Source organism: Mauremys reevesii, linkage group 20 (genome assembly GCF_016161935.1).
Source record: "Mauremys reevesii isolate NIE-2019 linkage group 20, ASM1616193v1, whole genome shotgun sequence".
Taxonomy (NCBI): domain Eukaryota; kingdom Metazoa; phylum Chordata; order Testudines; family Geoemydidae; genus Mauremys; species Mauremys reevesii.
The window spans coordinates 21,496,545-21,520,136 of NC_052642.1; the positions used below are offsets into that span (position 1 = coordinate 21,496,545).

The 23,592-nt window shown below is 46.6% G+C and overlaps 1 protein-coding gene across 2 annotated transcripts in view; it reads right to left on the reverse strand.

Annotated features, from left to right (window-relative positions):
• The window catches only part of ITGAE (integrin subunit alpha E), a 55,420-nt gene that overhangs the window by 25,815 nt on the left and 6,013 nt on the right, over nucleotides 1–23,592 (reverse strand). Inside the window, exons 3-20 of one of the 2 annotated variants that reach the window (XM_039507483.1) lie at nucleotides 18,901–19,015; nucleotides 17,130–17,239; nucleotides 16,536–16,606; nucleotides 15,845–15,962; nucleotides 15,179–15,319; nucleotides 14,446–14,567; nucleotides 13,148–13,299; nucleotides 12,249–12,402; nucleotides 10,908–11,058; nucleotides 9,441–9,527; nucleotides 9,066–9,187; nucleotides 7,488–7,639; nucleotides 6,171–6,324; nucleotides 4,060–4,210; nucleotides 3,910–3,977; nucleotides 3,165–3,297; nucleotides 1,899–2,029; nucleotides 864–998 (exon numbers count right to left, since the gene is read on the reverse strand). In XM_039507483.1, coding sequence (XP_039363417.1) covers nucleotides 864–998; nucleotides 1,899–2,029; nucleotides 3,165–3,297; nucleotides 3,910–3,977; nucleotides 4,060–4,210; nucleotides 6,171–6,324; nucleotides 7,488–7,639; nucleotides 9,066–9,187; nucleotides 9,441–9,527; nucleotides 10,908–11,058; nucleotides 12,249–12,402; nucleotides 13,148–13,299; nucleotides 14,446–14,567; nucleotides 15,179–15,319; nucleotides 15,845–15,962; nucleotides 16,536–16,606; nucleotides 17,130–17,239; nucleotides 18,901–19,015 — 2,267 coding nt within the window. Of the gene's footprint in view, nucleotides 1–863; nucleotides 999–1,898; nucleotides 2,030–3,164; nucleotides 3,298–3,909; nucleotides 3,978–4,059; nucleotides 4,211–6,170; nucleotides 6,325–7,487; nucleotides 7,640–9,065; nucleotides 9,188–9,440; nucleotides 9,528–10,907; nucleotides 11,059–12,248; nucleotides 12,403–13,147; nucleotides 13,300–14,445; nucleotides 14,571–15,178; nucleotides 15,320–15,844; nucleotides 15,963–16,535; nucleotides 16,607–17,129; nucleotides 17,240–18,900; nucleotides 19,016–23,592 lie in introns of both variants that reach the window. The other variant, XM_039507482.1, reaches the window with a different exon arrangement.

A 23,592-nucleotide genomic window follows, 5' to 3' on the forward strand; every position in this document is an offset into this window, starting at 1 on the left:
GCACTTGCAAGGTATACACAGAACACCAGGGCTCAGTGAGGAAACAAAGGAGGAAGTGATTGTCAAATATTTTGTTTTAAAAAGCATATGTATTAGTCTAGCCTAATCAGTCCCCTGTGTTCTATTACTGATTTGCCAGCTTCAACCATTTTTCTTTTTAAACAAGAGTTTTGCATTCACTCACAGTTTGGTTTCAGTTTAGTTTCTCTTTAATAGCTCAGTAGGTACAGCATGTTTTATAACACTGGATTTCAAAGCAGAGATGTAGCATGAACCATCTTCCTGAACTGTATGCTGTGCATCTTGTACACGAACTCAGCAGGTGGGCATGCCCACTGATCTACTTTTGGGGAACTCCCCTGGAAGCTGTTCCAACAGCAGTTGACATGTACATTAATTTAAAACAATCATTATAAGGAATGCTGTTTCACAGAGTGGTTATGGGGGATGGGGAAAAAAAGGCTATAAAATAATCAGAACAGAAAGATGCTCCATTCTATGGGACAGGGTCCGTAACAACAGGTGGGATGGGAGATGGAAACAATTTCACAAATTTCTATTTCTCATCATGCTGTGTAATAAATCTACAAGAGGCCACAAAGATATTGCCATTTCTATTACAGAGTTTCTCTTTCACAGTCCAGTAACTGAGACAGGACTGATCATTCTGTGGTCTTCTGATACAACAAGACATTCACGAGTTATGCATGGGCACCAAATGGATGTAATTGAGAGACTATACAGGAAAAGCACCAAGGATAAAGGTTTTATTTGTCACCACTAGCATGTGGTAACAGAAGTATTTCAAGGAACTGTTGGGAGCGCTCCTGGCAAGTCAGAACTGCTGAAGCCAGTGTCTTTACCTTAAGCTGATACACATAAACTCGTCCTTCTTCCCCATGGATGTGATAAAGCGGGGCTCCCACAAGAAGGTAGTCTGTCTCCCCATCCTGGTTCACGTCCACAGAGCAGAGTTCAGAACCAAAATAAGACCCAACCTGCGCACCAGAAAGAGTCAGGTTTTACACTGGAATTCTCAACAAACAATAACTTCATAATAATAGCCTTCTCTGGTGCCCTTTGCACCTGTCAAGGTGCAAATTTCTGCATAGTTATCTGTCCCTCTGTCTATATATGGATCATTTCATGACTCCTATTATCACAATGAACCATCTTTGAGGAGGGCCCCAGTAACCAGATAACAGCACCAGTATCACTATCCAACAATTTCACAAAGGGCGGTGCAGGATACCTTTTCCAGTCGGAGTGACTGGATTTTCTTTTTGAGGGGTCAGGTATCAGAATGCAATGATAGTCTAACCCCATTATCTGAACCTCTTTCAAACCTCCCTCTTATCCAAACTGGACTTACATCCTTTCCCCAGTCGTTTCCCTCAGCTATCTACAACACTAGTTGTCTGAATTTTTCTAACATCCCCAAAACTTTACGGATGAACAAAGTTATACAGTTTGCTTCCTATTCTCTGCTCTTGCCATCTCTAAAGTCTACAAGGAGTCAAGGAAGGGGACAAATCCTCAGCTAGTGTAAAGTATCAGAGGGGGAGCCGTGTTAGTCTGGATCTGTAAAAGCAGCAAAGAGTCCTGTGGCACCTTATAGATTAACGGACGTTTGGGAGCATGAGCTCTCGTGGGTGAATACCCACTTCGTCGGAGTTTCCATAGGCTCATTGAAATCAAGTGTCCTCTGATACTTTACACCAGCTGATGATCTGCCTCTAGAAGAATGCAGGGGAAGTTCTGATTAGAGGAAGCACATGCTGAAAAATGGTCTGTAATGGCTGCATGGCAATAAAGACATGTGGAGTCCGTCTGTTTCCACCGGACTTAGTGCTTTGTCAGCCTACTTGATTGGCAAAGACTGAGCAAAGCATGGGTACCTGATCTCCTTGTAGGATTTGCTTTGAGCCATCTTTCTTAAACACCAGCACTTTCCCTGTCATGCTGTGCTGTGGAGCTCCGGCCACATACCAGGCACCGTCCTGTGCATTCACCACAGCCACACTGTACCCTGTGCATTTAGAGAATGAGCAGAAATGACACATGATCATTACAGTGCTTTATCGCTGAGCCAAAAAGCCAACGACACAAACTTTGGATCTGGGGTTTTAGCTTGGCCCATGCCCGCCACAGGTAATGGAATTCAAATCTAGATCTGCAGCAGGAAGCAAAAATCCACAAAGTTTGAGGCTGTTGTGGTCCATGGTTTTGGTCTGATACCATCTCACTTAAAAGAATGATTAGGAAATAACAGGTGATGGTTACTTGTCTGAGAGAAAAAGCCAACAAAACTCGTAAGTCATCCCTTTTAACAGCTTGTGATGCCTAGTCTCTTGATTGAATTTGAAGTCGCAATGGGTAACAACAACTGTAGCACCAGCGTGTAAATGGCTCTGCAGTAGCAACACGCAACAAAATTTTGAACACATCCCTAGCATTTAATCACAGATCCTGAATGGTTATGTGAAATATACACATGTTGGTCCTGGCTTTAATTGCCTCTGGAGGTTAAAAAGACATCATGAAGGTGAAGGAAGCAAAAAAGAAAGTTCACGGGGTTTATGTGACAGGGAGAAGATAGCACAAGCATTATTGTGTGGGTAGACAGTCCAGAGCACATAAAACTAAATGGAGAGATTTTTGAAGCTAAGTCAAATATTAAGAGGTACAGGACTCATGTTAATAAGCAAAAATTTTACACCATTCTAGGCCAGGATTTGTAATGATTCAGGCTCTGTTTGCTCTCCAGTATCTGCGGCACATTAAATATTTACTCATAGACTCCAAAAAAATTCCAATCATTCTGAGAGTCGTTATACAGTAAACATATGCATATTAACAAGATGCAAATGATGCCATGGTGTATCATGATGGATCAGTGAAAATGACCACTATGCTGCTGAGTAAGAAGGAAAGTGCTTCCAGCAGAGTCCCTTTCCCGGCTGCAGGCAATAAAGATTCAGCCAGTTCCTGTAAGATTTGCTGTTCTTTGGGTTAATGCTTTCAACGCTGGCACATTGTCCACTAAACACCATCCACACATTGGTATATTTGGCCTGATCCTTCTCCCATTAACTATTCTGGGAGCAGGATTGGAGCCACCACCTAATCAGACTGTCCCTGGGGTGGCGGGGGGTGCTATTTACCTAGGTAGCCGTATTTTGCTTCTTTTGCTTCTTTAGATTCATTCAGGAAAGTGGTTATGTTGGTTACCCAATCGTACAGCAGAACTCCACCGGACCAGTCATAGGCCCCCACAGCTCCAACCAGTATGTGCTGCTGTAGAGTTCACATAGGGAAAGATAGAAGAGAAGAATGCAGGATAATCATTTGCCCTTCTCTTGCACCTTGTGCCCAAGGACCTCAAAGCACTTTAGCAAATATCAGTGTTTTCAGCCCCACAGCTCCCCCAGGATCTAGACTGGCACTTCTGTCCCCATTCCAGAGAGGGGAAATCTGAGGCACACAGAGGTGAGGCAATCTACCCTAGGGTCAAATAAAAACCAGCAGGGTGGGAAACAGAATCTAAATCCCCTGACTCCAAGGTTTCTGCATGAAAGAGAGTTAATTTTGGTAAAGATACAGCAGTTACTATCAAATGCTAGTGGATACACGTGTTAGACACTGAAATCAGATATACCAGCTAGCGAGCATATACAAGTGAAATCTTTATGTAATCAAGAGGTACCAGTGAAACAGGCTCCAGGGATTGGAGATTTGACTCTTTTGGTTATCAAACAGGCAATGGAGATTTGACTCTTTTGGTTCTCAAACTGTAGGGTGTGTCATTACGTAGGAAATACAGAGAATCAATTCTTTCAAGCTTCCCAAATGCAAAATAAACAGCACCGTGCGCTCATCTACCGGAGTGAGACTGCAGCAGGCACTTGCCTTGTCCAGGATCTGTGCACTGAAACCAGTTTGCGCCAGCTCGTATTGGGTAATATCGCCTGCCGTGCCTGAGAATCAGAAGAGGACGTAGTGAGCCATTTTCTCATTATTACTCAGACAGGATGACAAGGTACAGAGCTTTGCCCTCACCTTCTATCGCAATGATTTTCTGCTGCAGGGTTGAAAGGAGCCCATCTAACGCTGAATAGTTGGTCACCCGGAATAAATGACTTTCATCGGGATCAGAGGCAATCAGCTGCAACTCACTTAGGGCCTTGGACTTGTTAAATGCTTCTCCCACCTGTGACGGAGACCAAGATCAATGAAGAAGAGCAGCACTTTGATCGAAAAATGGTGACTTTACCTAACTGCATCTGTTTGGGGGTTATAAAACCCCAGGAATCTGCACTGGGGCTCAGTCCAGTGAGTTTCCTAAGAGCTCGCGGCAGCTGCAATTTCGACTGACATCAATAAGTTGAGTATCAGAGGTAGCCGTGTTAGTCTGGATCTGTAAAAGCAGCAAAGAATCCTGTGGCACCTTATAGACTAACAGACGTTTTGCAGCATGAGCTTTCGTGGGTGAAGAAGTGGGTATTCACCCACGAAAGCTCATGCTGCAAAACGTCTGTTAGTCTATAAGGTGCCACAGGATTCTTTGCTGTCAATAAGTTGGATGTTCTCTGTGCCTCCTAGGATCAGGCCTTTAGGAAACAGTTCCACAGAACAGGCTGATGTCATATCTGCTGAAAAGTAGATTCTAGCTGCAGAGAAGGGGCAAATTTAAAAGGTAAAGCGTCTCCATATAACTCTCGGCTAAAGACTTACTAGTCTGAATTTGTTTAGAAATCAGACTGTCCGTTAGTTTAGTCCTGCTAACGGAATTAATGTGTCCTGATTTCTGGTGTCTCGGTCTTGTAAAAATTCCATAATAAACCTTTTATCTCCTCCCTGTCACACAAACTCCAAATTTTCTACTCCTGAAACCCATGTACAGAATAAAACTTCCTTCACCTACATATAATGCCTTTTGAACCTGTCTTTCTCCAAATGTAATTACCAGCTAGAACCAAGGTGCTTTTGTTTCAGATAACTGATGCCCGTGGCCCAGTTACCAGTCCCTGGGGAGCTGCTATGGAGAATAAGAATATTGAACAAAGTTGAGCTCCAATTGCTACATTTTGTTCCTTTGAAGATGAAAATAGAGTCAATTCAAAATTTAAAAAATTGTTCATTTCCATGAAAGCCACTTTTTATTAAGCTTGGTACTGAAGGGGAAATACTCTGCCAAGTTTAGAGTCCCTTTAGCTTGAATAAGATATATTTTTGTAGACAGTGAAGATGCAAAATGCCTCAAAGCTGTCCCCACCGCTCTAAGGACCAAGCAGCAGCAGCATTGACTGATAAAGCTGATTGTGATGAACTAAGAAAGAATTAGTATTTCCATTTGTTTCTTTCCATGGGAGTTGTGTGGCTAAATCCCCCCCACTCAGCTGTGAAAACCATAGATTTTCAGGCAAGGTTTTATAAACTTTTATCTATTCATTGTGACTTACGGCCTTCCAACATCCTGTGGGATCATGACGTACCATTCCCCTCTCTCAATGCCTTGACTTGTCTTACCTTAGAGTGTTTTTTAAAATATATAGTGAACTGATCCCACTGGCTTTATAGTTTACATTAAACTTTGCAGTATGAACACAATGCAGTGGGCCCCTGCAGGAGAGATTTAAATGTTGAGATGGAAGATGCCTGACACAGGGCAAGCAAACCAAAATGGTAGCATGGGAGAGCAGGTGGGCAGGAAGTGGGAGCATCAAAGATGACTGGGCATAGCAGACAGCAGAGCACAGCAGGAGTCAGCGAGGATGGGGTACAAGTGAGGATGGAAGTTGCGTAGGCCTTAATGGTGATGTAGAGAAACTTAGCTGTGACATGGAAAGAGAGAGGAACGAGTGAAGGCATCTGAGGAAAGGGTGGTGTGAGTGCTGGGAGAGGAAGTCTACAAGAGACTTGAAACTGCAGCACTCCATGGAGTTGGGTTGGTTTTTATTTACCTGTTGATCATATTATTAAATCAGTTTTACTTTCCACTGATTCATTTTTATACATTTTTATACATACTCCTCATTTCCATCACTTACCAAGTTTCCATGTGGGTCAGTTTTTTCCTTTCTCTCCCCTTGGTTGCTCTCTAATGAGGGATATCAGCTACGTTCAGGGGGACAGATTAGAACAAGAGCCTTTGGATATTCCAAACTTACCCCAATGGCATAACGGTCAATTGTTGCCATTTTGGGTGAATTTATCACCGTTGTTAAATTCATTGGATCCAGGAATATTTCCCCGTCCGTCAGCACAACCATGATTTTAGCAGCATTTTTCTGGGACCCCTGGCTCTCATTGAAGATAGAATCCCTGTTAAAATTGTCATACACAGGATGAGTTTCTGGGGGCAGAGGGATGAGCCAACAGATCTGTTGGAATTCCTATGAATTTCTGGCTAATAATTGTACCAAGGCCCAGAGCAGGAACTTAATTCCTCAGGACTTTTCCTTTCACATTCACATAACTCAAAAATGACCAGACCCCACCCCCGCCCTCCATAGTGAATTTAGTGCTGAGGATAATTGCCAAGTCAACAGCTCTGGAAACAGAAAGTATCTCTGGTTAGTCCAAACTCTCAGATCCCTATTCCACCCATTCCAGTAAAGGTAGTGGTATTGGAAATTACATTGCCCCCTTTGCCCCGCCTCCTTCCCCCCCCCACCATACATGCTAATATGATTGCCAGAGGGAGATGGCACTCCCCATGTTTACTCAGTTCTTGCCCTCTGTGTTGAGGCTGCGAGAAGGGAGTCAGTTTATTCCAGTTGGGGTGGTGGCTCTTGGGATGGGGACATGTATCCCAGTAGGGACTGGACAGAGACCAATATCTCAGTTCACATAAGCCTCTTAGCAGCCACCGCTGCTTTCACACATGGTAAAGGCTTTCACAGTCACCACCAACCTGGGCTGGATTTGGTCCTTTAGCCTAGAGGTTAAAAGCTCCATATACCATTCCCAGGGCTTTCCACTGAGAACATGTAGCAGCTTGATTAACTGTACCCTGATTAGCTCAAATCCTGGTTCCATTCTTCAGGTTTGTATTGTGCATCTCCAGATGCTTTCCAGGTTTTCTTTTCATTGCCTTCCTGGTGCCCCAGACCAGGGATTAGGCTTTCACATTGTCTACTGGCCTTTAGCAGGCAAATGACAAGCCAGTAGCATAGGCCAAGGGAAGACAAATCTCCTAGTCTATTGGCCTGACTCCTCTCGTTTCCCAGTCCCCTGGGTATCTGCAGCCTTTGGATAACCAGGGTCACTGAGGCAGCCCCATCATCACTGGTAGAGTCAGAAAGTGCAATAAACCGTAACGTATGTTCAGTGTCCTGGCAAGGAAGGAGTGCCTCACGCTGCTCAATAGGGACCCTTCTGGCCAGTTAAGGAAATGTGACCAGATCTGGGCCCCAAATGTTCACGCATCTATTCAGAAAGTGCCCCAGCAATACAGTATCGCCATTTTTTATGTTGTTACTTACAGCACATGTTGGATGGCAGATGCTGTTTTGGTCACGTTGTACAACTGGGTGATGTTCTGAACCTTCTGGAGGGTAGCGTTAGCGTTCCAACTGTCTCGCAGGTTAAACTCAGTTCTGATATCAGATCCATACTGCACCAGGGCAAAATCACACTGGAAAGAAGCATCAGGTAAGAGTTCAATATTGATAGCTGATCCAGAGAACTGGGGCTCTCAGAAACAAGCAGTAAAGAAATCCCAATGAAGAGAACGGCATTAATGGGAAAAGACAAATTCAGACTGGAGATAAGGCACAATTTTAACAGTGGGACCAATTACCAAGGGTTGTGGTAGACTCTTCATCACCAGCAATTTTTAAATCAAGATTGGATGGTTTTTCTAAAAGCTCTGCTCTAGTTCAAACAGGAATTAATTCAGATACGTCCTATGCCCTATGTTCTACAGGAGATCAGATCAGATGGTCAAAATGGTTTCTCTGGCCTTACAGTCTATTATGAATCTATAAAGGAGGGCCAGAAAGTAAAATCTTTTCCAGCAGACATTGCACCTGTATACTAAGGAGATGAACACAGAGAAGAAAAGAAAAGTTATGTTAGTTCAGAAAAATTAGAGCCACCATCAGATTCATATTTTGTTCTGTATTTAGTGAACAGACAGAGGAGAGTTTTAGACAAGGACAGGAGGGTTTGTTTTTTAAGTTCTTTGTTTTCATCTTGCTTTTCTGCCATACATTCCAGCCTGCAGAGGGAATTATATGGGACCATCCTGAATCACCAGCACCACTCTTCGCTGCACCGTGGCTTTCCTTTGGAGCTCTCCCCTCAAAGGACTGACCTGGCCTGCCGCTGATGAGATCACTGCACAAGGTAAAGCTCTTCAAGGCTACGTTTGTACAGCACCGAGCACAATGGGGCCTTTGCCTCCAGGAGTTACCGCAACACAAATAATAAATACAAATGGTGTTATGCAGAAAGGGGCTAATGGCTGCCAGCAGGGGACTCTTGGATCCAAAGACATTCACTGATTGTGTTAGAACCAATGGCTGGGCCAAGCTCTCTTTCAGGCTCAACAAAAAGAGCAATCAAGCCCTTTTGGTACCATAAAACAGCTGGAGACAATGGGGGTGGTTGCCCAAGGCATGGCAGGCCAGAGCTAAACCAGATAGTTCAACAGGGGTTTCCCTGGGTACAAAGGCCGGGGCTAGGGTATCGGTTGCAGGACATGGGTATTGTAGGCAGGAAGCCAGGAGAAGCAGTTGTGAGCCTGATCCTGTGAGGAACCAGAGGGACAGAGATTCTTGGGCACAAAGTTCGCTGAGGACTTGGGGACTTCTGAGCCGGGAAACGGCCGACTGCCGTTTGTTCCTACTGTGTTCAGGGAAGCAAGACTGTGTGTGCATTTTGTGTAAATAAGGTAATGACACCAAGAACACACCTAAATCGTATCACTGATTTCTTATCCTAACAGAAACCACCCTGCAATGCCCCGAACTTTGGCTAGTCACTCGGGCCAAAGGGGCAATGCTAATAAAGCGCAGTGGCTGCCGTATTTGCAGACCAATAAGTGAAGAAGAGAGTACCTCAAAGCACTTCTCATAGAACGCTTTCATCATGTTGTAGATGAAAGCCTTGGCTCTTTCGAAATCCTCACGATCGATGCTCCCTGATCCATCCAGAACAATGGCGATCTCTGTCCCTGAGTCTGCCGGGACACAAAAAGAATGATTTAGAAGGAGGTGGTCAGGAGCTCAGAGGTCTTGACTAGGACCATCGTTATTCCAGCACTGCGAGAAATGCATCTCAATAGCCAGCTAATGGGTGTGAAACTGCAAAGTTGCAATTGCAGTATCAGCATCCAGAGTGCAGCTGTCCTCAGCAACACAGGGAGACCCTAGGCTATGCTAGTCATTGATATCCAACAGCACAATCCCTTGACAAGGTATTTCATCACTTACATGAGTCATTGTCATCATCCTCCATGATGTTGTTGTTGTTGTTGTTCTGGTTTTCATAGCCAGATCTTGCCTCTGGTTGATATGCCGCTAGAAACAAGAAATGAAGGGGGAGGGGGAGAAAAGAAATAAAAAGTGAAAATATGCTTTGCAGCAGTGCCCCGGGCCAGGACTCCATGATGAACCAGCCCCAGGGCTTCACACATTCAGCATCCTTTCAGCCCATAGCGGGTCAGACTAAAGTACGGACTTAAGACAAGCGTATAGTAGCTACACTGCAATCGGGAAGTGCGGCTGCAGCATGGATAGCCATCCCCAAGATAGCTTTGTTTGTGCTAGCTCGCTAAATAGAGCACTGAAGGTACAGCAGCAGGGGCGAGCTGCCAAAGGATATACCCAGGGACCTTGGGCGGTCACCCTGTGCTGTTACACCTATACCGGTACTTTTACCGAGCTAGCTTGGATGCCCCTCCCAACAGCAGTGTAGAGATATCCTAGGTGTGAAACCCTAGCCTCATTGAAATCAATGCGTGTTTTACCATTGACTTCAGTGGGAGAAGGATTTCACCTTAGAACAGAAATGGAATTCTGAGTTGTTCAGCCACTACATAGCTCCAGGTGTAACTTACCTTACGCGCTCACAGCAGACATTCCCGGCAGTACGTTAAAGGATCTTATGGAAGACATGTCTCTGAGAAGGAGGGTTGGTAGTAAATCTGCAACCTACTGTGTACAAGGCATACATGACAAGGACTTGTGGCAGAACAGCATTCAATGGAAGCAATCTGCCCAGCCCGTGACTGAGAGCAGAGGCACCTTGTCACCAGGGGCGGCTCTAGGAATTGCGCCGCCCCAAGCAGGGCAGCATGCCGTGGGGGGCGCTCTGGTGGTCGCCGGTCCCACGGCTCCAGTGGACCTCCCGCAGGCATGCCTGTGGATGCTCCACCGAAGCCGCGGGACCAGCGGACCCTCCGCAGGCATGCCTGCGGGAGGTCCACCGGAGCCGCTTGCCGCCCTCTCGCGGCACGCCACCCCAAGCACGCGCTTGGCATGCTGGGGTCTGGAGCCGGCCCTGCTTGTCACAGAGCATTGGATCTTGGGTGCATGTGTGTATCTCACAGAACCTGCTAAATCCCTTGAGTCCCTTAAAATTGGAAGTTGTAGTTGCAGGTCACTTGGGGCAAAGTATAAAAGGAAGGGGAGGTTGGATCAAATGGCGGAGGATCTGTCTTCTCCCCTTCAGGCTGGCTCAAGCAAGGGAAGCCTCTGGGCAATTATTACCCAGGGAATTTCAGCTGATTTGATTTTTGTTTTGTTTTTGGGATGCTTTGGCAGATAATGAACAAGGTCTTTAGCGGTCTGAGGGTTGGAGCTTTATTTACATTTATTTAAAAAATCACAGCACTCTTCATTGTGCAGGCTACAGAGAACGGGAGCGTTTGCTAGTGGCAGGACACTGCTGCCTTTTACCTGAGGTACCCAAAATATTTCTCTCCAGCACCGACAGGAAGCCGTCCAAGGCTTCATAGTCAGGCAGCTTGAACAAGTAATCTTCATCAGGGTCCGAGGCAATAAGCTGCAGCTCTTTCAGGGCCCTTTGCTTGCTGAAGACGTCGCCGACCTACGGAGAAGAAGCCAACCCCTAGGCTACAGCAGGGAAGTGGAGCAGTTTTCACACTCAGGTCTTGGCTACACTTGCAGATTTGCAGCGCTGCAGCAGGGTGTGAAAAAACTCCCCCTCCAGCGCTGCAAGTTGCGGCGCTGCAAAGCGCCAGTGTGATCAGAGCCCCAGCGCTGGGAGCGCGGCTCCCAGCGCTGTACGTTAATCCCCATAGGGAGGTGGAGTACAGACAGCGCTGGGAGAACTCTCTCCCAGCGCTGGCGCTCCGACCACACTCGCGCTTCAAAGCGCTGCCACGGGAGCACTCCCACGGCAGCGCTGTGCAGCGCTAAGTGTAGCCATAGCCAGAGACACAAAACAAACAAATGCCCAAGAGATCCAAAAACACTCAGGGCAACAACAGAGTGAGGTGTTTGCAGCCAGGAGCCTGGATTCCAGAGGGAATCCTCATTCTGAATGATTCATCTGCAAGGAAATAGCTAATCCGAGCCATCCTTATACCAAGAGGCAAGGGAGTAATCTAGTTTCACAGACCACTTCCAACTTAGGCCCTAAGCCAATGCAAACCTTTCTGCCCAAGAATTCACCTGAGCTCACTGGGTCAGCAGACTTTATTCTACACCACTGTGAGTGTAACCAGACTGAACAGATGGGACCATAACAATTAGCTAATTCACTGATCATCATCACCACCTCCTTACATTGATAAAAAGGTTTTTCTCCCGGAGGATCACAAGGATTTAGTCGCACACCCTGAAGTGTGAGGGTAGGGAAAGTTTTGCTCTTCCCTAGCTTTTGTAAGAAGTGCCATGTGGACTTCAGGAAATCCCACAGAGCAGACGGCGCCTCTGGTTTTAGGATCTCATTCATACATAATAAACTCTATGGCACCAAGAAGAATGGAAGGCTGGCTGGGTCAAGGAAGTCTGGGTATTTCAGACTGGATGCTTAGGCCACTCCAGATTTCCTCTCCACTCACCCTCTCCTTATTCCCCAGCTCACTACCAAAGTTTCTGAGTACACACATCAGCGGAGGGATGTCACTCTAAGCAGGTAGCCCTTACACGCATGGTTATCTGCGGAAGTTGCTGCTCCCAGCAGTCCTTTCCACTTCCCTCTGTCTAATTGCTTTCCACCTTTGAAACGAGCTACAGCAAAGGAGTTGGGCTCGCGCGTCACTTCACACCTACCCCCAGGGCGTAACGTTCGATCGTGGCCATTTTCGGGGAGCTCATCACATCCGTTAAGCGCAGTGGGTCCAAAAAGATCTCCCCATCGGTCATGACAAGGATCATCCTGTGAGCACCCTTGACCGAACCGCGGCTTTCATTGAAGATCTCATCTCTGCAGAAACGCAAACCCAGATGTGTTTATGGAACACGCTACATGTGCCCAGCTGTATGTCTATCAAGGTCATCAATGGGCTGATGGTGGCTCCCTGAAATTCCAGCATGCGAGAAAGTTCCCGCTGCACTAACACATGTGGAGGACACAAAGTCATTAGATGGATTTGTGCTGTTCTCCAGGGTAATAACACCTAGCTCTTAAACAGCACATCTCATCAAATGATCTCAGAGCGCATTACAAAGCAGGTCAGTATCATCATAACCGAGGGACGGAGAGGGGACATGCCTTGCCCGAGGTCACCCATCAGAACAGTGGCAGAGCCAGGAACAGAACCCAAGTCTCCTGAGTCCTAGTCCTGTATTCTATCCACTACGCCTCACTCCTCCCTCCCCCCACTAGGCCAAGGGGAACTGGGAATCTGAAGGCAGGTTCTAATGTTCCTAAGGCAGCTGGGAGGGGACCCCAGCTTTGCCCTTTAACAACCCCTCTGATGGAGGATACCTGGAACAGACCTGATGGATTCCAGGGGGAGCCACATCCAGACCCCCTCTGCCAGTGGGATCTTTGGGCCAGGAATGCATTATGAATGGAGGAAAGGGAGAGGCTCCAGGCTGGGAGAAGAAGACACAAGGGGGGGATCTGAGGGTGTTTGCAGGGAGCAATTTCAGGCGAGATATGCCATGAGCATGAAGCAGAAGAAATCCCTGGGATGCTCTGGCGTTCTCGAAGGTGTGTAACTCACAGCACATGCTGCAGGGCAGATGCAGTCTTGGTCACAGAGCCCAGCTGCGTTATGTTATGGACCTTGGAGAGAGCACTGGACTTGTTGCTGCTTTCCTGCAGGTCAAATTCAGTCCGGATTGCTGCTCCGTACTGTACCACAGCAAATGTAACCTGGGGAAGGCAGAATTGGTTAGGTCAGGCAAGGGACAAGGCAGCGATCCCCAGACCCCTTTCTCCAAGTGCCATGCTTAGCATTAAGTACAGTGGATGGGAAGTATCTCCTCAGCTATTCTTGACTCTACATGGAGCACACAGTAGCTAGGTTATGGATCCATTTCCCTCCCAGTTTTATCCCTTTGCTTTCATCACACCCTGTATTCTGGCAGCCCCTGCTGGGACCGCACTGCAGGTAGGAGAACAGGGTGCAGCAAGAAAAGTGCATCTGAACTTCTAATCTGACCCAGTCTTTCGTGGCCCTGTAGGTCAGCCTCTCGACATTCCCGAGTACCAGGTTCACTGTAATTTAATTTAATTTACTGGCTGAGAAGTCTTTCTTTCTCTTGTAGTTTATTTTCCTCAGTTGTGTTTCAAAGTACTGTGGGAATTTTGCGTGATGCGCTGTCTAAAGCACCTAGACTAACCCACAAGCAAGAATGAAAACCCACCCCCATGCTGATCTAGTTGCTCCTCCAACCAGCCTTCACACTCCAATTCTCCTTGTCTCTGTGTGATTTCACTCTTGCACTAAACACCTCAGGAGAGACAGATTGATACAGAACCTCTGAATATTTCAAAGATCCATCGTGTTAAAATGTAGTTGTGAACTTTTAGTTTGCCCTTTAATTAGCACCACACATCTGAGGATCTGAGAGCACTTTAACAACGAGCAGTCAATCAGCACAACAACTTTGCAAGGTACAAAGCCAGAGCAAACTGCAAACTGCACTGCTTCAGCATAACTGTTCCACAATCAAATCGAAACATGAGTAGGAGGGAGGGCAAGGAACACAGATCCCATTAACATAATTTCTCGTTGGACTTGTAGAGTGCTCAGACAGCATGGAGGTAAGCATAGTATAGAAAGAATCACCCCATTTTACAGAAGGGGACACTGAGGCACAGATGGTAAGTGAATTGCTCAAACACTAAGTCAGGGGAAGAGTTGAGGCTGGAATCCAGATCTCCTGACTCCCAGCCTTGTGCACAACCCAGAAGAATTTCCAGTATCACTGGGAAATCACAGCCTATTCTGTCTATTGAAACACGACAAGACTCTGAGACGCCTGCCCAGGTCAGGTGGAAGAGCAGAGCACACACCTCTGGGCATTTCCTCCAGAATGATGTCATCATGTTGGAGATGAAACCCTTGGCTCTTTCAAAATCCTCAGGCTCGATGCTTCCTGATCCATCCAGAACAATAGCGATCTCTGTCCCTGAGTCTGCTAGGAAAGTTAAAAGTAGATATTTGAAAGGACAACAAGACAGAGCAGCATTAGCAAGAGGTCAGGAACCCCAAGGACAATCCTTCCCCAGTTTTGCAAATTGGGAACCACATAATTAGCAATAACGAAGAAGGGGAGAGGAACAGGAATTATTTCCCCAAAATCCTATGCAACACCAGGGGCTCTGGAACCTGTGTCCCAAATGGCTGCATTTTCGCTGAGCTTCTGTTTATGCATCTCCCCGGTCTGCAGCTTCATCAGTACTAGCAATGATGGGAGCGCCATTCTGGTATAGCCGCCGATTTTACCAGCATGTCATCCAGCCACACTCAGAGTAGATCTAGCTGATAGCGTATTGTGGTTTACACTTGGGAACTCCACCAGTGCTACACCAATACTGAGAGACTTCCAGGAAAAGCTCGGTTACTAAATTACTACTATGAAACACACATCACCACAAGTCAGCCTTGATCTGCCACCTTTTGAGTATCACCCCTTTTCCTACCCAGCTCACTCTCAATAGTGGGTTGAAAGTTATCCAGCTCCCATCTAACACACCTCTCCACCCTGCTCCCCTGACTCATGAGACCACCTAGCCTAGCACATACCTTTGCATGCATGGCTGTTTCTTGAATTGTTGGAGGTGCTATTGCCAGCTGCGCTGATGAAGTTGTCAGTGTCAGTAATGTTGATTTTGTTGTTATTGTTGTTGTTGTTATTTTGGTCCCTGTTGTTAAATTTGGTCTCAACTACAGAACCAAAATAAAAAAGTTTTTAGAAACATATATTTTTAACACACACATTTTGATGCAGATATGTTTCTCTATCACAACCCACCCCCAGAGAGGCTCCCAAACTGGCATTTTGGCCTGAGCCCTAGGAGATAGATTTTTAACGGCATTTAGATCCCTAAAGATTTAAATTAGTGGGAATTAGGTGCCAAGGCACTTCTGAAAATCCCACTAGATGCCTGCTGGAATCCTTAGTCACCTAAATGCTTTTAAAAATCTGTCCATCAGTGCCTGATCATGCAGAATGCACGAGGCATGTAACAGAACATAAGTACACACATTTATTAAAAAATGCCTAGGGCCAAATTCTACCCTGACATCCCCTCTGCACAATCCCAGTGAAATCCACAGAGCCACATTGGTATAACAGAGGGCAAAATTCAGCTCAAACTCTGGCGTCTGGGGAGTGGAGCTGGAATGGAACTGATGTCCTGGACAGCACAGAGGCAGGTCCCTCCCCACAGACTCGCTTTGCTTCCGTACTGATTTTGCCGAGGTTAAGGAAAGCCTCCTCTTGGAAGTCTGCTGTGAGCAGGGTACAAATTCCATTCAGCTCTTCTGTGATGCTAAGGGCCCGGCGCCGCTTTTTCTGCAGGCAAGCCTGTGGGGGAAGGGAGAGCAACGCTGATAAGTAATGAGCAAACTGACCAAGGATGTGCAAAGAATCCGACCGGCAACACTTCAGAATCAATCAGGCCAGGGGACCAATAATCATGCCGGGGTTGTGCTGGACTTCAATGCTTAACCAAAGCAAAGGGCGAGGCTTCAATCCAGGACAGCCAGGAAGAGGTGTTAGATTTAAAACATACACAAGTCAACAAGGCTCCAGAGGTAACAGCAGCACATCAGCCAAGTCCAAGTTTCTGCCAAGTTCAAACACCTTCTGCTTAGCCTCCTTTCCTCCTCCCTCTCGGGAGGGATGGCTTCTGCCAAGCACTGTTTCCCCTCGATGACTCAAAGGTACAGCCCTCCCGCAAACTGAAGAGAGGATCCTGTCCTCAAACCTTGTTACCTGCATGGCAATGCAATAATGCCCTAGCCTGCAGGCCCACTGACTGCCAGGATGTCATCAGTACACAGCAATATTCGTCCCGATCCTTTATATATCACAGCAAATAGATACTGTACATTACAAACAGATATTCCAAGCCCTAAGGATCAGCCAATCACTTACCAGGATCCAGTCTGCGCTTCTGGCTATAGCTATGCCACCATCCTGGATATTTTTTGACTTTAGAATATTTCCTAAACAGTGTTTAAAAGATAAAATTAATCAAGCAGCAAGGGGGGAATTTAATTACATGGAAATATGCCTAGGTAGGTTTTCTAGCGCCGGTCATCTCAGCGTTTCTCATCCTGGGGCAGACACGATACACTCAGGCAAAGGCTGCTAATTCAGTATGAGGGATTTAGGAATAGCCTATACAGTTAGTCCATTTGTTCATATGCTAAGTTCAACTACTATAGTGATGGGCACCCTGGAAACACACCGAATTTTTCAATTGATTCCAATGGCTTTGAAGCAGGATTCAAATCAGACGGTGTCCAAACACTCAGATAAGCTTCCCCACAAACCGTGGCAGTGTGCATTTGGATTTCTTTTCCTATCAGAGCTGAGTGATGACCTAGAGATCCTTCATACGTCAGGAACTGCTCTCTGCCTCCTGCCTGAGTCTCTCTGTGATGGCACACACTAGTGATTGTAACGTCCCCATCCCGTTCAAAATCAATTCAGAGCAACAATTGGGAAGACTGAGCCAGACTGTACCTCTCAGGCCAACTTCCTCGCAGTGGAGCTCATTCGAGGTAAGACTACACTTATTCAGCCTACCAAGCTGCCTGCTCGGATCGTCCTCTACCGTGGAAGTGGCCAAAACCCTAAAGAAAATGGAGAAATAAGAAGTAGGGGTGGGAATGAGGAAGTGGGGTCTGTTCTCATTGCAAAGTACAAAGGAGAAGTCTATGTAACTCTGTCAGCTCAACCCAACCATGATGTCTTCCCCTCTACATTCCCATATGTCAAGGTTGTGTCTGAACCTTTGGGTGGACTTAACTAATCACCCTCACAGCCAGACAGATATGGAAGCGGGAGGTCTTTCACTCTCACTTCCCCCCTGCCTTAGCTTGGTGGCAGCTCTCTCAACCCAGATTTTAGTGCCTGGCCTTACAGCTTTTCCAGTAACAATGCCATGGGGTATGTGGACAGTGCCAACCAGTGGCTGGTCACATAAACTACCATCACTGTTCTCGATAGCTATTCTGCAAGATGCAATATGGTGTAAGACCTAAAATTTCCCAGTTTAGAGAAGAGCCTGGGATTGAATTGCCTATGGTAACATGTGCCAGGTTTATCCAATTTCTCTTGCAGACTCTTGGGGAGGAGGGTACAGGGGGAGTCTTCCCACCATCCCTCCCACCATCCCATCATTGTCACCAGTAAGTCCCTTCCTGTGCTATTAACAAGAGATGGGCAGGAAAGACTTCCACCTTAATATGCTCCACCTCACCCTAGCCATCTGCACCTCCAGTCCAACCATTACCTACAGCAATGCCAGTTGCCTTAGCTGGCGGTATGGGGGGAGATATTATTAATCTGATTCTCTACCCCTGCTGTGCTGAAGTGTCTGAAACACTAAGTCAGGTCAGGTGGGCCACGATAAAGCAACAAGTCCCAAGGTGACTTGCCCGATTCCTTGGCTGGAACTGAGGGAAGCCCAACTCATCTATGCAGTGGCAGTAAGCAGGGCAGTCAGGCAGATCCCCCAGTCCCAAGAGATTCCCGCACTGCATTGGGAAATGACAAATGCTGGGAGTATTGCCTACTTCACTCTCTGCTGAAAGGAGCAGGGGAGTTGTTGGGGTGGGTTTTTTTGGTTTTTTTTTTTTGCACTCCAAAGCTAAAACCAACCCTTCCTGTTCTATAGATACACTGCTACTCTAGCTCTCTCCCCTACACTTTCTAGGTTGTCTCCATGACAACCCTTCTATCCACCTACCAGCACAGACACCTACTGCTGTTCCCCCACAAACCCAAGAGAACAAACACGGCAAGCTCTGGCCAGTTATGCCGTCACATCTCACGGCAGCTGCTGGGGCGCAGCAACTGCTGCTGCTGCCGCCTACAGATCACGCCCAGGGCCTGGAAATACACATTATGGCAGGTGTGCAGCAGGAGACCAGCTGGCTGTGTCTGTAGTGGGGTGGTCTGGTGAAGGAAGTTGCTGTCTCTACAGTGCCAGGACTTAGCTGGGGCTGGGGAAAGGGCAGTATGGAATCCAGGGGCACTTTCATGAAGAGATTAACTGAAATTGCTTTTAAAAAATACTCAAAAACTGTTGAGGTTCTAATCCATTGCCAGGCTCAAAGTGTACAAAGAATTACATCTCCACACAGGCAAGATGGTGCTTTGTAACTTGCTCACAGGAGCCCGAGAGAACCAGGGGTGGGCACTGGGCCCCAGACGGGTGCATGGGAGTTCCAGAGGTGGCAATGCCTCCCATACTAGAACCGCTAGTCCTACACGCCTGAGAGGAGCTTACCAGGTCTTGCGCCCATCTGAATGCTGCAGAACCTTGGGCCAAGAGAGTGGGGCTGTGGGCGGCGTAATCCACTTCTTGCGGGTATCGATATTAAAGCTGCTCAGGGGTGTTACCGCTGCAAAAGCAACATCAGAAAGGCAGGGTTAGCATTCACAACACAACCTACCGAGCTACTGTTCTCCCCTGGCCCCTCTCCCTGCTCACTCCCTGCCCCCACGCCATGTGGCTGGTAGAGAAACAATTAACAGCAGCAAGATTCCCCCGGTTGGTTTAGATTAAAGGGAACAAACAAGGCCTTTCTTCCTCAGCTCATTAGAAAAAGGACACAGTAACTCAAGATCCTATTATCTGACACCCCCCACTTCATTTTAAACAATGAGATAAGTATCCACCCCCCACTTCACTTTAAACAATGAGATAAGTATCCGCCCCCCACTTCACTTTAAACAATGAGATAAGTAGCCCTAGGGTGACCAGACAGCAAGTGTAAAAAATCAGGACGGGGGTGGGGGGTAATAGGAGCCTATATAAGAAAAAAAAAAAAAAAAAGAAACATCTGGTCACTCTAGTAGCCCCCTAGAGAGGCTCATAAAGGGGGGGGGAGGATAGTGATGTGGTAGAAATTGGGACGGGGGTGGGGGGTAATAGGAGCCTATATAAGAAAAAGGCCCAAAAATCGGGACTGTCCCTATAAAATCGGGACATCTGGTCACCCTAAGTGATGGTGACCCTGAAAAATATCATGAGACAAGCCTGTAGTGTCCTGCAGAGCGCCAGACACAACCTAATAATACCAGGCAGCTGATACCTGGCCACAGGGAGCATGCTGAGAGTGAGGAGGAAGGGAGGACTGTGTGATTTTGGGGTAGGTTATGCACTGGGCAGCAGGAAACGTTGAAATCTAGTTGCATTACAGCTAATTTCCACTGTTGCTTGTTGAGGGCAAGAAACCACTAGGCAAGCACTGCATCACAGCTGCGTCTGATGTCCTTGATCAGAGGATTCAGTGCTGGTGAAAGAGGCTACTCAGATACAGCTGGGACAATGGCAGGATTTGCTCCCCTACCACCAGTGTAGCTGCCTACAACCCACAGCTGGCTAGACCAGCTCCAAGGAGGGGAGAGCCTGGATTTCAAGGGACATTCAGACCTCAGTCTCTCTGCTGAGGCTGAGGGCAACTTTGTGCCAGAAGTGGTGATGCAGATGCACACCCAACCGTCAGAGGGACCGAGACCCAACAGCTCGTTTCACATCAGGTACTGAACAGCCAGCAAATGAGAATAACCTCTGTCCAGGATTGGTGCCCTCAAGGAGAAACCCCTTTACATGGGCACACCACATTCTCTTCCTCTTCTCTTGCAGATGTTCATGCCAGCCAGCAATGTAGCCTACAGCACAGAACGCAGAGACATGCTGCTGTGGAATCTTCCCCATGAGTTGCTGTGACCATTCGAGCCTTAAAACGACCCAGACAGAAAACACTGCATGGTCGCCACTGATTTGTTGTATTTCACTACCGATACAACCCACAAATGTCACATCTACTCGACACTATATAACAAACTGGAAATGTTAGACAATAGGCCAACCTGAAAGACACACAAAACGTAGCCCCGCACAGATTAATATTGTGAATTACATTATTTGGGGTCTACTGACCCATCCTATATTTGACATGCTAAGAGAATTTGGAAAATTTGGCTGTATTCTGAGAGAAGAGCTCAAACCAACTCTGGATCCAAATGCAAGTGGTGTCTGAAATCCAAACCCAGGATATTATAATACCTAACTCTAACATGGCACTTTTCACTGCTAGATCTTGAAGCATTTTACAAAGCAGGTCAACGTCTTCTGGCACAGAGAGGTGAAGTGACTTGCCCAAGGTCAGCCAGCAGGCTAAGGGCAGAGACTGGAACAGAACACAGATCTCGTGAGTCCCAGTCCAGTGCCACACTGGTCTCAGAACTGGAGCTCAATTTTGCAAATGACTCCAAACCAGAACTCCCATGGCTTGGAACAACCGGGCCTCCAAACCCAGACATGGCAGTTTGAGCCCACTTCCAAATATTCATCCTAGGATTTGGCCATCTTCCCTCATGCTTTTCAGAGTGCGGGAGAACCAAGGTCTGTTCTCTTTTATACCCACTCTCCTCCCACTGCCCTCGACTCCAGTATTATTGGGAGTGGAGTTTGATCCTGTAGCTGTGCAACAAGTTGGTGTCATTTCATAAGCTGTCTGCTACAATGCAGCTGGAGGGAGAAGTGAAACATTGTGGCCAAAGATGTTTCCTCACCATATATCTGAATTCTGGTTGCTGCTTCTTCATATATAGACACAAAGCCCCCCAGGGCTCACAGCGTGGGGGCGTTTTAGGCCTCGCTTCAGCTTCCTCAGCCATGCTTTAGCGAGTGCCATGCCATTTCTTTGGAACTTAGCGGCTGGACTCACCGCCCTGCTTTGCAGCCTGCAGTAGCATTAAAACACCTGACTCCTGCATTAATGCATCAAATTGCAGCCATTGTCACTCCAAGGCTTTTCCCCTACTGCAGGCTGGCTTTATGCCCCTGCCTCTGCCAGCTGCATTGTGTACAGTTCAATCTGGGGGGGGGGGGTCTTAAACCCCTAGCTGAAGCCAGCACAGAGCCCTACCTTGGTTGCTGATTTGCTGTTTGCACCAAAGTAAATGCTCTCTGGTTCTACATCTCAAATTGTCAGAAGACGGAAGCCACAAACCAAAATGTTAACTTGAAATGGCCCAAATGTACCTCTGTATTACAATATGCAAGCCTGCTGAAATCGATGGAGCTACATTGATACGACACAAGCAAATATGGACCCTTGTCACTATTCTACAATAAAATAAATACCTTAGGGCCTCATTCTGAACTCACTTATACTGGTGTTAATCTGAAGTAATCTCACTGATTTCAGGGGAGTTACTCAAGATTGATGCCAGTGTAATTTAGATCAGAATCTGGCCCTTTGGGAGTATGCACGTGCTACAGGTAATTAACCAGTACCTAATACGTAAACATATATTAAATCCATGAGGAATTACCAGTATAGAATATTACAATTTGGAAATACCAACTATAAAACTTCTAACCACACTAATTGTGCTGAGTATCCGCAATCCTCCTGGATTTTGTCTTGGATTTGCAGTTACACATTACATACCTTAGCACCTTGGAATCACAAATAGTTCCTGGAGAGATATTTTGCAAAAAGAAAAATGTGCCCCGTGATGTTGGTATATGCTCTTTGCACTCACTGCTTTGTTGCAGCCATTTACTGCAGTTCAGATTATTTTTTGAATGGCCAGAATTTGTCCCCATTGGCAGGACGCATCATTCCAAAAAGAGTTTACCTCCTTCACACACCTGGGGTTGTGTATTGGTTGGAAACAAAAAAATCATGCAGAAATTTATACACAACAACCTGTATGTGTACAGTTCCATTACTATGATGATGATGATGATGATGATGATGATTATTCAGATTTAGCCTGTATTTATGCTTGGCTGCACTGAGTGGCTGAAGTCCTAAGTATTCTTATTAGCAAACGACACCCAGTCAAAATGCAACACAATGAGTTCTACAATGACGCCTACAAGCCTCTTAATTTGATAACAGAGGTGCTGCCTGCAAGTCCCAACACACAATGGACTGACTGTCTTTATCTAAGTGGCCAGGCTGGAGCAGTGAAAGCTGAACTCGTAGAGACGGCATCGGTATTGCAGGGGAAGGTGACTCCAATAGACTTATTTTTATGCAAGTGAGTTGTGGCTTTCAGGCCCCTGGTAAATTGCTGATGTTGCCGTCAGTTGGGCAAAGTTTGAACAGGGGTTGATGTATAAAGCAAGACAGCCACTGAAGAGAAATTTCAGTAGTTGCAACACCCCGTTTGTTGTCAGGGGTATTTTAGCCATCACGCTGGGGGGATTTTTTAAGGAGAGACTTGAAGGTGAATAATGAGGTCTTTTTGAGGATGTTTACAAAAAGCTCCTTCCAAGAGTGAGGGCCAGCATGGGAGAGAGCCCAAAGGGGCTTGTTTTAAACTTAAGAAGCAGGCGACGGAGGCTGGCATCATAGGGGAGGTGGGAGTCGACATTTCGATAGCGAGTGAGAGATGGTAGGTAGGGGGGAGATAGGCCATGAAGTGAAGACAAGCAGCTTATGTTTGAGGCAACAGAGAAGAGGGACCCAGTGGATGGATTCAAAGAAAGGGGTGATATGATCAAAGTGATGGGTTAGGAAAGTGATCTTTGCAGCACCATTCTCAAGGGATATGAGCGAGGCGAGATTACACTTGTCAAGACCCAAGAAAAGGATGTTGCAGTAATCGAGATGCAAAATGATGAGCATTTTAGCTGGGTAGGTGGATAGAAAAGGCAATATCATAGCTATTATGCAGAAAGAACCAGCAAAATTTAGACATAGCCTGGATTTGAGGACCTTCTATCATGCTGTATCCCCAAAACTAGGAGCAGTCTCTTGGTTATCTCTCAGCTCCTTCAAACTAACCTTTTCCACCAATCCTTCCTACCCTCTTCACTGATCCTCCCTCCCCATAGCCATTGTCCCACCTCTTGGCTTAGGTTTGTTCATCTTGTTTAACTCAGAAGTCATGCTCCCAAGATAGGGAAAACATTTACTTATGTGGGGAGAGCTCTGTGGGAGTTTATCATGCT